The sequence below is a fragment of the Pleurodeles waltl genome, chromosome 2_1 (assembly GCF_031143425.1).
Source record: "Pleurodeles waltl isolate 20211129_DDA chromosome 2_1, aPleWal1.hap1.20221129, whole genome shotgun sequence".
NCBI classification, from domain to species: Eukaryota; Metazoa; Chordata; class Amphibia; order Caudata; family Salamandridae; genus Pleurodeles; species Pleurodeles waltl.
This window is the reverse complement of record NC_090438.1, coordinates 708873173-708887331: the sequence shown is the minus strand read 5'-3', so window position 1 is coordinate 708887331 and position 14159 is coordinate 708873173. Positions and strand designations below refer to the sequence as shown.

The window sequence follows — 14159 nt, the reverse complement described above, 5'->3', positions numbered from 1 at the left end:
AGCAACGGTTTTGCACAAACCTAACTTTGTCATTTTCTTGGGAAATGATGTTATCATTATTTAATATTTTTCTAACCTAGACCATTTGCATACTGTAAAATGATGGAAGTTAAGGTTCTTGAAATGTGAACGCCATGCAAACACAGAACCAAAACTCTTCAGTATGGATATGATATGAATCCATTGGACCACTGCCTGCTCTGAAAAAACCTTTTTGGCAACATTCACAAAGGGGAAAGGGTCCCATCGGGACCCCTTCCCTTTTGCAAATGGGTTACCACCAGTGTGATACTGGTGGTAACTGCGACTTGCTTTGCAACCGTATTCGCTGGTCTCAAAGCAATTTAGCATCGCGATGCGAGTCGCAAATTGTGAATGAGAATTTTGCATGGCACAAACTGCGATTTTTGCAGTTTGCACCATGCAAAATGCTTCCTACATCTGGCCCTAAAAACCATCCAATGCAACATGACAAAAAATGTTTGCCCACCCGGTATCGCCATAACTTCCCAAAGTAGACAATAGTGTCTCTGTTGAACTACAAGAGTTACAAGATACTGGTATTATTTGGTGGAAGTTATTAAAGACAATGAGGTTGTGCTTAATTGTACAAAAAAACATAAGCGCAGGGGGGCAACGTTTTAATTATGTGCGTGCTTTCAGCACTGCTGAATGTTGGTTGCCGTCAGTGCTTAATTTGTAAAATAGTAAGTGCTGGTGCCCAAAGCTCTGCTCAGCTGCCCATGGCCAGTGCCAGTAACTGTCAGTGCGCCGAATAACAAGGCTGTGTAATCTTGAATCCACCTCATGCCTCCTATATTCACTACCAGACACTTACTGCCCCTTTAGCTCTCTCTTGGGGGTTCCTGCTTTCTCCATTTATGACTGTTTCAATGTCTTTGCCTTCCTCCATCTTTCCCTCACTTGCTCTAGGCAAAGGTTTGATGAGAAAAAATGATTACCGATGTCTCCCAGCGGTTTAAGTTAAGCACTTGCTGCTGTAACAAGTCTTTCTAGTTTCGATTCCACCTCATGCTGCTTTGTTCCACCACTCTACACTTCCAGTTTCTTTGGCTCACTCTCATAAATTCTCTTTCATCCCTTCTTTTTTCTCTTCGGCACAGATTTTTTTCTTCCACTTTCTTTCCGCCTTTTGTCCTTTCTTTCTTGATCGAGATCAAAGTTTTGGGATGAAAAATACGTTTTGATCCGCAAAAGTGAATGCCAGTGCCCACCGCAGACATCCACTGACACAATGGGGGTTATTACAACTTCGTCGGAGGTGTTAATCCGTCCAAAAAGTGACGGTAAAGTGACGGATATACCATCAGCCGTATTACGAGTCCATTATATCCTATGGAACTCGTAATACGGCTGGTGGTATATCCGTCACTTTACCGTCACTTTTGGGACGGATTACCACCTCCTCCGAAGTTGTAATAACCCCCTATGTAAGCACTGCTATTAGGGTACTTAAGCTATCAAGAAGTGTTTGCTCCCAATTAGCCTACTGAATCATAGAACACTCAAAAAACGCATCAACACGTTTTAAAAGGCGTCATGTCTGCCCTCAAAGTAAGGTGTTCATGGGTAAAAAACAAATGCCTGAGAAATCAACAGGCTAGCACACGAAAAATCTCCAAAAAGTGTTCAATGTGGACTTTTAGTTAAAAGTAACCTTTACCTCCGGGTCCTTGAACCCCATCTGGTCCAGGGATTCCCGTACCGGTATCTCCTCTCTGACCCTTCTGACCTCTGTCACCTGCAGATTGCAAAACATAACACAAATGGTACATTTCAAGATGTGCCTCATGTCATACTAAAGTGGCTTGTGCATAAATAAATCTATTTGTACCAAGCCTGTTAATCGTTTACTGTGGTTTCGGCAACCCATATGAAAAACATATTCACCATGACATAGACCGACAAAAAAAAAACATATACTTGCAGTGTAGAATACGTCATCAATACAGGTCCCTCCAGTTTTCATATCAATATGTGTTTGAGTCAGAACTTCATGAACATTGTTCAATGCTCCATCCCAGAGGTCTGGACTACGTAATAGGGACCAGCATGTAGCTAGTGCGCCCGCATAAAATGGTGCCGTCGGCTACCCTCGCACCTGCAGCTCCATCTTGGGAGGGGATCCCTGCAGCTGGCTAGACAGCCTGGCGCAGGTGAGTTTCTCCCCAGCAAAATCCCCCATACAACGGACCTCGGGAACATAGGTTGCACTATGCGAGCGTATCCATCGGGGCTCTATACTAGATAGCTGGACTAAATAGCTAAAAAATACGCTGCCAAGACCTTTCTCTTATGTATCTGCATCGTTTTCTTGTGCTTGATTCAGACTGTTTTTAGAAAATGATGTCAAATGGAGTGTTTATACCCACCTCACAAAACACAAAAATACTGTATCAGTTTAAGCTCTCAAACAATTGTGGTAGGCCCTAATGTATGCATATATACATTTACCTGCATCGCCTACAGCTCCCTTTTGCCCAGGTACACCAAGAGGTCCACGGGGGCCACGATCTCCATTGATCCCGGCAGCTCCTGATTTTCCCTGTTGATATAACGGCATTTTATGATCAGATGGAAACGGCCTTGTTGTATTGGTCAGACATTTTGCTCAATAAATAGAAGCCATTCACAGATAATGCTTCTAGGCTTGAGTGACAAAGCATATTGAGTCTATCTGTGAACAAAGGCCGGAGTGTACCAGAAGAAGCATGCATTTACTGCTGCTCTGTTCTATCACATTTGCCGTCTTTTGTGTCACAGACAGGGGGGGAGCTTAGTCAGTAAGATTGGGGGCTTGAGGGACGAGGGCATTGGGTTGTTGATCTTCAGATTTTTCCCAAAAATCAAGCTAGTACATAATGTTAAAATACATTATATAGCAGGCAGGGAACACTAGAGGGGTTTAGGGCAGCGTAAAGGAGATGAATACAGAACGGTAGGGGCACTAAGTGAGAGAGGGCACATTATTTTGTGAAACAAGGGGGGGGGGAGGAGAGTGTGTGTGCGTTTTTGTTTGTGTGTGTGGAAAATTCCTGGTGAAATCATACAGGCACCTCACCATACTAACTAAAACCCCTGTAGACTGTGTGGCCTCTGAAGGGAAATGCTTTCCTTATCTATTTCACATCACCATGTTGCCTGATGAGATGCATTGTCGGGGACGAAATTCTAATGCCACTTAAGTCGCTTCAGCGCAACCACATAGACAATCACCCAATCAGCGTGAGTAGCAATTTGCACCTTGTATTCTAAATAGTAATGAATTAGGTCGAATTTTGACTCACTCTGAATAGTTCTTTTACAAACTGACCTAATAGTACATAGGTCGGCTTGCAGACCAATCCTTTATACATCAGACCCTTGGTACCTACAGATAGCAACAACAGAGCATGGGGGAGAGAGTTGCATTTTGAAATGAAGTGTATAATTATCGTTGGTAAGCACATACCGTTCATATTAAAGGAAAGCTAGGGGCAAGCATACTTTCACTGACATGCTTTCTACTCAAACCTTTCAAACTGATTTTGAAAATATTTTGGATGAACTTTAAATGTTTGTGACCTGTACCAATAAATTAAATACCACAGAACTTGAGTTTTGAATACATGTACCTGTTAATACATCTAAAATGATAGAATGGAAGGTGGCACGATAGTTTACTATGCAGATGAGCACAAATTAACGCCACAATTAAGTCAATAGCAGAACACATTCACAGGACAAAAATGGCTTTGCTGCTTATGAAGTAATGTAGTTTTCCTGATCCTGAAAGATTGCCGAAACAATCAGGGAGTGAGTTTTTTGGGGAAAATGGTGGTTACCGAAGCAAGTAGTCGACTGAAAGAGGCTTAAATGGAATAAAGCTTTAGGTTGGTTGTCGAATCATTTGCACCTATAGTTTTAGACTAGAGTCAGTTTGGCCATTGAGCCTGCATTTTCAATATTTTCCATTCTTTACTTCAAAAGCTACCGAATATGCTTCTGCCAACAGAAGATTCCAGCATGACACATCATAATGGTGACCATTTCAGAAACCATGCAGCATAAAGGATGCTGGTCTTTTCTTGCAAGTGAGATAGCCAATAGGTCTAATCAGCTGAACACTGAGGGGCCTTGTCTCTTGTACAGTAACAGTAACAATGTACCTTCCAAAATTGCCTACCTTCTTCCCCGTAGCTCCGTGTGCCCCTCGAGGGCCAGGAGGCCCAATCAGTGTCCTGTTGGCAGTAGGGCAGGCGCTGGCACATTTCTGTCGGATACCGGCTGCATACTGAGACATTTGCTCGATGATCACCCGGCGGCACAGTTCGTACACCTGCTCATCCTGCATCCCTGCTCCCTGCAAACACAGATTTGCAACTTCATAAATATAAAGTATAGTTAAGCTGGCCTAATCGTGGTCATCTATTTGTTCCAAGCTTCAGTCACTTAACGTTAGGTAGTAGTTGGCTGTGACGCTGCATTTGTTTCCACTTTGTAAAATGGAAAGTATAGGCATAGAAAGGAGATCAAATGCAGTTTTCAACTTACTAGGCATTTAATATTTGGGTATTAAGATAAGTTCTATACAACACTGTAGGAAGTTGGCTCTGTATGTGCTATTTCAAAGTAAGGAATAGCATGCACAGAGTCCAAGGGTTCCCCTTAGAGGTAAAATAGTGGTAAAAATAGATAATACTAATGCTCTATTTTGTGGTAGTGTGGTCGAGCAGTAGGCTTATCCAAGGAGTAGTGTTAAGCATTTGTTGTACATACACATAGGCAATAAATGAGGTACACACACTCAGAGACAAATCCAGCCAATAGGTTTTTGTATAGAAAAATATCTTTTCTTAGTTTATTTTAAGAACCACAGGTTCAAATTCTACATGTAATATCTCATTCGAAAGGTATTGCAGGTAAGTACTTTAGGAACTTCAAATCATCAAAATTGCATGTATACTTTTCAAGTTATTCACAAATAGCTGTTTTAAAAGTGGACACAGTGCAATTTTCACAGTTCCTAGGGGAGGTAAGTATTTGTTAGGTTAACCAGGTAAGTAAGACACTTACAGGGCTTAGTTCTTGGTCCAAGGTAGCCCACCGTTGGGGGTTCAGAGCAACCCCAAAGTCACCACACCAGCAGCTCAGGGCCGGTCAGGTGCAGAGTTCAAAGTGGTGCCCAAAACACATAGGCTAGAATGGAGAGAAGGGGGTGCCCCGGTTCCGGTCTGCTTGCAGGTAAGTACCCGCGTCTTCGGAGGGCAGACCAGGGGGGGTTTTGTAGGGCACCGGGGGGGACACAAGCCCACACAGAAATGTCACCCTCAGCAGCGCGGGGGCGGACGGGTGCAGTGTAGAAACAAGCGTCGGGGTTGGAATGGAAGTCAATGGGAGATCTAGGGATCTCTTCAGCGCTGCAGGCAGGCAAGGGGGGGGTTCCTCGGGGAAACCTCCACTTGATCAAGGTAGAGGGACTCCTGGGGGTCACTCCTCCAGTGAAAGTCCGGTCCTTCAGGTCCTGGGGGCTGCGGGTGCAGGGTCTCTCCCAGGTGTCGGGACTTTGGATTCAAAGAGTCGCGGTCAGGGGAAGCCTCGGGATTCCCTCTGCAGGCGGCGCTGTGGGGGCTCAGGGGGGACAGGTCTTTGTACTCACAGTCTTAGAGTAGTCCTGGGGTCCCTCCTGAGGTGTTGGATCGCCACCAGTCGAGTCGGGGTCGCCGGGTGCAGTGTTGCAAGTCTCACGCTTCTTGCGGGGAGCTTGCAGGGTTCTTTAAAGCTGCTGGAAACAAAGTTGCAGCTTTTCTTGGAGCAGGTCCGCTGTCCTCGGGAGTTTCTTGTCTTTTCGAAGCAGGGGCAGTCCTCAGAGGATGTCGAGGTCGCTGGTCCCTTTGGAAGGCGTCGCTGGAGCAGGATCTTTGGAAGGCAGGAGACAGGCCGGTGAGTTTCTGGAGCCAAGGCAGTTGTCGTCTTCTGGTCTTCCTCTGCAGGGGTTTTCAGCTAGGCAGTCCTTCTTCTTGTAGTTGCAGGAATCTAATTTTCTAGGGTTCAGGGTAGCCCTTAAATACTAAATTTAAGGGCGTGTTTAGGTCTGGGGGGTTAGTAGCCAATGGCTACTAGCCCTGAGGGTGGGTACACCCTCTTTGTGCCTCCTCCCAAGGGGAGGGGGTCACAATCCTAACCCTATTGGGGGAATCCTCCATCTGCAAGATGGAGGATTTCTAAAAGTCAGAGTCACCTCAGCTCAGGACACCTTAGGGGCTGTCCTGACTGGCCGGTGACTCCTCCTTGTTGCTTTCTTTGTTCCCTCCAGCCTTGCCGCCAAAAGTGGGGGCCGTGGCCGGAGGGGGCGGGCAACTCCACTAAGCTGGAGTGCCCTGCTGGGCTGTGACAAAGGGGTGAGCCTTTGAGGCTCACCGCCAGGTGTCACAGCTCCTGCCTGGGGGAGGTGTTAGCAAATCCACCCAGTGCAGGCTTTGTTACTGGCCTCAGAGTGACAAAGGCACTCTCCCCATGGGGCCAGCAACATGTCTCTGGTGTGGCAGGCTGCTGGAACTAGTCAGCCTACACAGACAGTCGGTTAAGTTTCAGGGGGCACCTCTAAGGTGCCCTCTGTGGTGTATTTTACAATAAAATGTACACTGGCATCAGTGTGCATTTATTGTGCTGAGAAGTTTGATACCAAACTTCCCAGTTTTCAGTGTAGCCATCATGGTGCTGTGGAGTTCGTGTTTGACAGACTCCCAGACCATATACTCTTAGGGCTACCCTGCACTTACAATGTCTAAGGTTTTGTTTAGACACTGTAGGGGTACCATGCTCATGCACTGGTACCCTCACCTATGGTATAGTGCACCCTGCCTTAGGGCTGTAAGGCCTGCTAGAGGGGTGTCTTACCTATACTGCATAGGCAGTGAGAGGCTGGCATAGCACCCTGAGGGGAGTGCCATGTCGACTTACTCGTTTTGTCCTCACTAGCACACACAAGCTGGCAAGCAGAGTGTCTGTGCTGAGTGAGAGGTCTCCAGGGTGGCATAAGACATGCTGCAGCCCTTAGAGACCTTCCTTGGCATCAGGGCCCTTGGTACTAGAAGTACCAGTTACAAGGGACTTATCTGGATGCCAGGGTCTGCCAATTGTGGATACAAAAGTACAGGTTAGGGAAAGAACACTGGTGCTGGGGCCTGGTTAGCAGGCCTCAGCACACTTTCAATTGTAAACATAGCATCAGCAAAGGCAAAAAGTCAGGGGGCAACCATGCCAAGGAGGCATTTCCTTACACAACCCCCCCCCCAAACGAAAGAGGATGAGACTAACCTTTCCCAAGAGAGTCTTCATTTTCTAAGTGGAAGAACCTGGAAAGGCCATCTGCATTGGCATGGGCAGTCCCAGGTCTGTGTTCCACTATAAAGTCCATTCCCTGTAGGGAGATGGACCACCTCAACAGTTTAGGATTTTCACCTTTCATTTGCATCAGCCATTTGAGAGGTCTGTGGTCAGTTTGAACTAGGAAGTGAGTCCCAAAGAGGTATGGTCTCAGCTTCTTCAGGGACCAAACCACAGCAAAGGCCTCCCTCTCAATGGCACTCCAACGCTGCTCCCTGGGGAGTAACCTCCTGCTAATGAAAGCAACAGGCTGGTCAAGGCCATCATCATTTGCTTGGGACAAAACTGCCCCTATCCCATGTTCAGAGGCATCAGTCTGCACAATGAACTGCTTAGAATAATCTGGAGCTTTGAGAACTGGTGCTGAGCACATTGCTTGTCTCAGGGTGTCAAAGGCCTGTTGGCATTCCACAGTCCAGTTCACTTTCTTGGGCATTTTCTTGGAGGTGAGTTCAGTGAGGGCTGTCACAATGGATCCATATCCCTTCACAAACCTCCTGTAATACCCAGTCAAGCCAAGGAATGCCCTGACTTGAGTCTGGGTTTTTGGAGCTACCCAGTCCAGAATAGTCTGGATCTTGGGTTGGAGTGGCTGAACTTGGCCTCCACCTACAAGGTGTCCCAAGTAAACCACAGTTCCCTGCCCTATCTGGCATTTGGATGCCTTGATAGAGAGGCCTGCAGATTGCAGAGCCTTCAAAACCTTCTTCAGGTGGACCAGGTGATCCTGCCAGGTGGAGCTAAAGACAGCAATATCATCAAGATAAGCTGTGCTAAAGGACTCCAAGCCAGCAAGGACTTGATTCACCAACCTTTGGAAGGTGGCAGGGGCATTCTTTAAACCAAAGGGCATAACAGTAAACTGATAATGCCCATCAGGTGTGGAGAATGCTGTTTTCTCTTTTGCTCCAGGTGCCATTTTTATTTGCCAGTACCCTGCTGTCAAGTCAAAGGTACTTAAGAATTTGGCAGCACCTAATTTGTCTATGAGCTCATCAGCTCTTGGAATTGGATGAGCATCTGTCTTGGTGACAGAATTGAGCCCTCTGTAGTCCACACAAAACCTCATCTCTTTCTTTCCATCTTTGGTGTGAGGTTTGGGGACTAAGACCACTGGGCTAGCCCAGGGGCTGTCAGAGCGCTCAATTACTCCCAATTCCAGCATCTTGTGGACTTCCACCTTGATGCTTTCCTTAACATGGTCAGACTGTCTAAAGATTTTGTTCTTGACAGGCATGCTGTCTCCTGTGTCCACATCATGGGTACACAGGTGTGTCTGACCAGGGGTTAAGGAGAAGAGTTCAGGAAACTGTTGTAGGACTCTCCTACAATCAGCTTGCTGTTGGCCAGAGAGGGTGTCTGAGTAGATCACTCCATCTACTGTGCCATCTTTTGGGTCTGATGACAGAAGATCAGGGAGAGGTTCACTCTCTGCCTCCTGATCCTCATCTGTTACCATCAACAGATTGACATCAGCCCTGTCATGGAAGAGCTTAAGGCGGTTCACATGGATCACCCTCTTGGGGCTCCTGCTTGTGCCCAGGTCCACCAGGTAGGTGACCTGACTCTTCCTTTCTAGTACTGGGTAAGGGCCACTCCATTTGTCCTGGAGTGCCCTGGGAGCCACAGGCTCCAGAACCCAGACTTTCTGCCCTGGTTGGAACTCAACCAGTGCAGCCTTTTGGTCATACCAAAACTTCTGGAGCTGTTGGCTGGCCTCAAGGTTTTTGGTTGCCTTTTCCATGTACTCTGCCATTCTAGAGCGAAGGCCAAGTACATAGTCCACTATGTCTTGCTTAGGCTCATGGAGAGGTCTCTCCCAGCCTTCTTTAACAAGAGCAAGTGGTCCTCTTACAGGATGACCAAACAGAAGTTCAAAGGGTGAGAATCCTACTCCCTTCTGTGGCACCTCTCTGTAAGCGAAAAGCAGACATGGCAAGAGGACATCCCATCTCCTTTTGAGTTTTTCTGGGAGCCCCATGATCATGCCTTTTAATGTCTTGTTGAATCTCTCAACCAAGCCATTAGTTTGTGGATGGTATGGTGTAGTGAATTTATAAGTCACTCCACACTCATTCCACATGTGCTTTAGGTATGCTGACATGAAGTTGGTACCTCTGTCAGACACCACCTCCTTAGGGAAACCCACTCTGGTAAAGATACCAATGAGGGCCTTGGCTACTGCCGGGGCAGTAGTCGACCTAAGGGGAATAGCTTCAGGATACCTGGTAGCATGATCCACTACTACCAGGATATACATATTTCCTGAGGCTGTGGGAGGTTCCAGTGGACCAACTATGTCCACACCCACTCTTTCAAAGGGGACCCCCACCACTGGAAGTGGAATGAGGGGGGCCTTTGGATGCCCACCTGTCTTACCACTGGCTTGACAGGTGGGGCAGGAGAGGCAAAACTCCTTAACCATGTTGGACATATTGGGCCAGTAGAAGTGGTTGACTAACCTCTCCCACGTCTTGGTTTGTCCCAAATGTCCAGCAAGGGGAATGTCATGGGCCAATGTTAGGATGAACTTCCTGAACAACTGAGGCACTACCACTCTCCTAGTGGCACCAGGTTTGGGGTCTCTGGCCTCAGTGTACAGGAGTCCATCTTCCCAATAGACCCTATGAGTTCCATTTTTATTGCCTTTGGACTCTTCAGCAGCTTTCTGCCTAAGGCCTTCAAGAGAGGGACAGGTTTCTTGTCCCTTACACAGCTCCTCCCTTGAGGGTCCCCCTGGGCCTAAGAGCTCAACCTGATAAGGTTCAAGCTCCAAAGGCTCAGTTCCCTCAGAGGGCAGAACTTCTTCCTGAGAAGAGAGGTTCCCTTTCTTTCGCTGTGTTGTAGTTGGTTTCCCAACTGACTTTCCTGTTCTCTTGGTAGGCTGGGCCATTCTTCCAGACTCCAGCTCTACTTGTTCACCCTGTGCCTTGCATTGTGCTCTTGTTTTCACACACACCAGTTCAGGGATACCCAGCATTGCTGCATGGGTTTTTAGTTCTACCTCAGCCCATGCTGAGGACTCCAGGTCATTTCCAAGCAGACAGTCCACTGGGATATTTGAGGAGACCACCACCTGTTTCAGGCCATTGACCCCTCCCCATTCTAAAGTAACCATTGCCATGGGATGTACTTTTCTCTGATTGTCAGCGTTGGTGACTGTGTAAGTTTTTCCAGTCAGGTATTGGCCAGGGGAAACCAGTTTCTCTGTCACCATGGTGACACTGGCACCTGTATCCCTCAGGCCCTCTATTCTAGTCCCATTAATTAAGAGTTGCTGTCTGTATTTTTGCATGTTAGGCGGCCAGACAGCTAGTGTGGCTAAATCCACCCCACCCTCAGAAACTAGAGTAGCTTCAGTGTGGACCCTGATTTGCTCTGGGCACACTGTTGATCCCACTTGGAGACTAGCCATACCAGTGTTACCTGGATGGGAGTTTGGAGTGGAACCTTTCTTGGGACAGGCCTTGTCTCCAGTTTGGTGTCCATGCTGTTTACAGCTATGACACCAGGCCTTTTTGGGATCAAAGTTTTTACCCTTGTACCCATTGTTTTGTGAAGAGGCTCTGGGCCCACCCTCCTGTGCAGGTTTTTGGGGGCCTGTAGAAGACTCTTTACTATTTTTAGTTTTGGTTGTCTCATCACCCTTCCCCTGGGGAGTCTTTGTGACCCCTTTCTTTTGGTCACCCCCTGTTGAAGTCTTGGACACCCTTGTCTTGACCCAATGGTCCGCCTTCTTTCCCAATTCTTGGGGAGAAATTGGTCCTAGGTCTACCAGATGCTGATGCAGTTTATCATTGAAACAATTACTTAACAGGTGTTCTTTCACAAATAAATTGTACAGCCCATCATAATTACTTACACCACTGCCTTGAATCCAACCATCTAGTGTTTTCACTGAGTAGTCTACAAAGTCAACCCAGGTCTGGCTCGAGGATTTTTGAGCCCTCCTGAACCTAATCCTGTACTCCTCAGTGGAGAATCCAAAGCCCTCAATCAGGGTACCCTTCATGAGGTCATAAGATTCTGCATCTTTTCCAGAGAGTGTGAGGAGTCTATCCCTACACTTTCCAGTGAACATTTCCCAAAGGAGAGCACCCCAGTGAGATCTGTTCACTTTTCTGGTTACACAAGCCCTCTCAAAAGCTGTGAACCACTTGGTGATGTCATCACCATCTTCAAATTTTGTCACAATCCCTTCGGGGATTTTTAACATGTCAGGAGAATCTCTGACCCTATTTATATTGCTGCCACCATTGATGGGTCCTAGGCCCATCTCTTGTCTTTCCCTTTCTATGGCTAGAAGCTGTCTCTCTAAAGCCAATCTTTTGGCCATCCTGGCTAACAGGAGGTCATCTTCACTGAGAGCATCCTCAGTGATTTCAGAAATGTGGGACCCTCCTGTGAGGGACTCACTATTTCTGACTAACACAGTTGGAGACAGGACTTGAGGGGTCCTGTTCTCCCTATTTAGGACTGGAGGAGGGACATTGGCCTCCAAGTCACTAATTTCTTCCTCTGTGAGGTCATCATCAGAGGGGTTGGCTTTTTCAAACTCTGCCAACAGCTCCTGGAGCTGAATTTTGGTAGGTCTGGAGCCAATGGTTATTTTTTTGATATTACAGAGAGACCTTAGCTCCCTCATCTTAAGATGGAGGTAAGGTGTGGTGTCGAGTTCCACCACATTCATCTCTGTATCAGACATTATTTTGCTAAGAGTTGGAAGACTTTTTAAAGAATCTAAAACTGTTTCTAGAATCTAATTTCAAACTTTTAACAAACTTTTAAACTCTAAAAGACAATGCTAAACAGGGACTTAACACACAAGGCCCTAGCAGGACTTTTAAGAATTTAGAAAAATTTCAAATTGCAAAAATGAATTTCTAATGACAATTTTGGAATTTGTCGTGTGATCAGGTATTGGCTGAGTAGTCCAGCAAATGCAAAGTCTTGTACCCCACCGCTGATCCACCAATGTAGGAAGTTGGCTCTGTATGTGCTATTTCAAAGTAAGGAATAGCATGCACAGAGTCCAAGGGTTCCCCTTAGAGGTAAAATAGTGGTAAAAATAGATAATACTAATGCTCTATTTTGTGGTAGTGTGGTCGAGCAGTAGGCTTATCCAAGGAGTAGTGTTAAGCATTTGTTGTACATACACATAGGCAATAAATGAGGTACACACACTCAGAGACAAATCCAGCCAATAGGTTTTTGTATAGAAAAATATCTTTTCTTAGTTTATTTTAAGAACCACAGGTTCAAATTCTACATGTAATATCTCATTCGAAAGGTATTGCAGGTAAGTACTTTAGGAACTTCAAATCATCAAAATTGCATGTATACTTTTCAAGTTATTCACAAATAGCTGTTTTAAAAGTGGACACAGTGCAATTTTCACAGTTCCTAGGGGAGGTAAGTATTTGTTAGGTTAACCAGGTAAGTAAGACACTTACAGGGCTTAGTTCTTGGTCCAAGGTAGCCCACCGTTGGGGGTTCAGAGCAACCCCAAAGTCACCACACCAGCAGCTCAGGGCCGGTCAGGTGCAGAGTTCAAAGTGGTGCCCAAAACACATAGGCTAGAATGGAGAGAAGGGGGTGCCCCGGTTCCGGTCTGCTTGCAGGTAAGTACCCGCGTCTTCGGAGGGCAGACCAGGGGGGGTTTTGTAGGGCACCGGGGGGGACACAAGCCCACACAGAAATTTCACCCTCAGCAGCGCGGGGGCGGCCGGGTGCAGTGTAGAAACAAGCGTCGGGGTTGGAATGGAAGTCAATGGGAGATCTAGGGATCTCTTCAGCGCTGCAGGCAGGCAAGGGGGGGGTTCCTCGGGGAAACCTCCACTTGATCAAGGGAGAGGGACTCCTGGGGGTCACTCCTCCAGTGAAAGTCCGGTCCTTCAGGTCCTGGGGGCTGCGGGTGCAGGGTCTCTCCCAGGTGTCGGGACTTTGGATTCAAAGAGTCGCGGTCAGGGGAAGCCTCGGGATTCCCTCTGCAGGCGGCGCTGTGGGGGCTCAGGGGGGACAGGTCTTTGTACTCACAGTCTTAGAGTAGTCCTGGGGTCCCTCCTGAGGTGTTGGATCGCCACCAGCCGAGTCGGGGTCGCCGGGTGCAGTGTTGCAAGTCTCACGCTTCTTGCGGGGAGCTTGCAGGGTTCTTTAAAGCTGCTGGAAACAAAGTTGCAGCTTTTCTTGGAGCAGGTCCGCTGTCCTCGGGAGTTTCTTGTCTTTTCGAAGCAGGGGCAGTCCTCAGAGGATGTCGAGGTCGCTGGTCCCTTTGGAAGGCGTCGCTGGAGCAGGATCTTTGGAAGGCAGGAGACAGGCCGGTGAGTTTCTGGAGCCAAGGCAGTTGTCGTCTTCTGGTCTTCCTCTGCAGGGGTTTTCAGCTAGGCAGTCCTTCTTCTTGTAGTTGCAGGAATCTAATTTTCTAGGGTTCAGGGTAGCCCTTAAATACTAAATTTAAGGGCGTGTTTAGGTCTGGGGGGTTAGTAGCCAATGGCTACTAGCCCTGAGGGTGGGTACACCCTCTTTGTGCCTCCTCCCAAGGGGAGGGGGTCACAATCCTAACCCTATTGGGGGAATCCTCCATCTGCAAGATGGAGGATTTCTAAAAGTCAGAGTCACCTCAGCTCAGGACACCTTAGGGGCTGTCCTGACTGGCCGGTGACTCCTCCTTGTTGCTTTCTTTGTTCCCTCCAGCCTTGCCGCCAAAAGTGGGGGCCGTGGCCGGAGGGGGCGGGCAACTCCACTAAGCTGGAGTGCCCTGCTGGGCTGTG

At 47.4% G+C, this 14159-nt stretch overlaps 1 protein-coding gene across 1 annotated transcript in view; it reads right to left on the bottom strand.

Annotated features, from left to right (window-relative positions):
• Positions 1 to 14159, bottom strand: part of LOC138267855 (collagen alpha-3(IX) chain-like) — a 173734-nt gene that overhangs the window by 7878 nt on the left and 151697 nt on the right. The window contains exons 26-28 of the mRNA XM_069217080.1: positions 4187 to 4363; positions 2476 to 2566; positions 1685 to 1762 (exon numbers count right to left, since the gene is read on the bottom strand). Coding sequence (XP_069073181.1) covers positions 1685 to 1762; positions 2476 to 2566; positions 4187 to 4363 — 346 coding nt within the window. The remainder of the gene's footprint in view (positions 1 to 1684; positions 1763 to 2475; positions 2567 to 4186; positions 4364 to 14159) is intronic.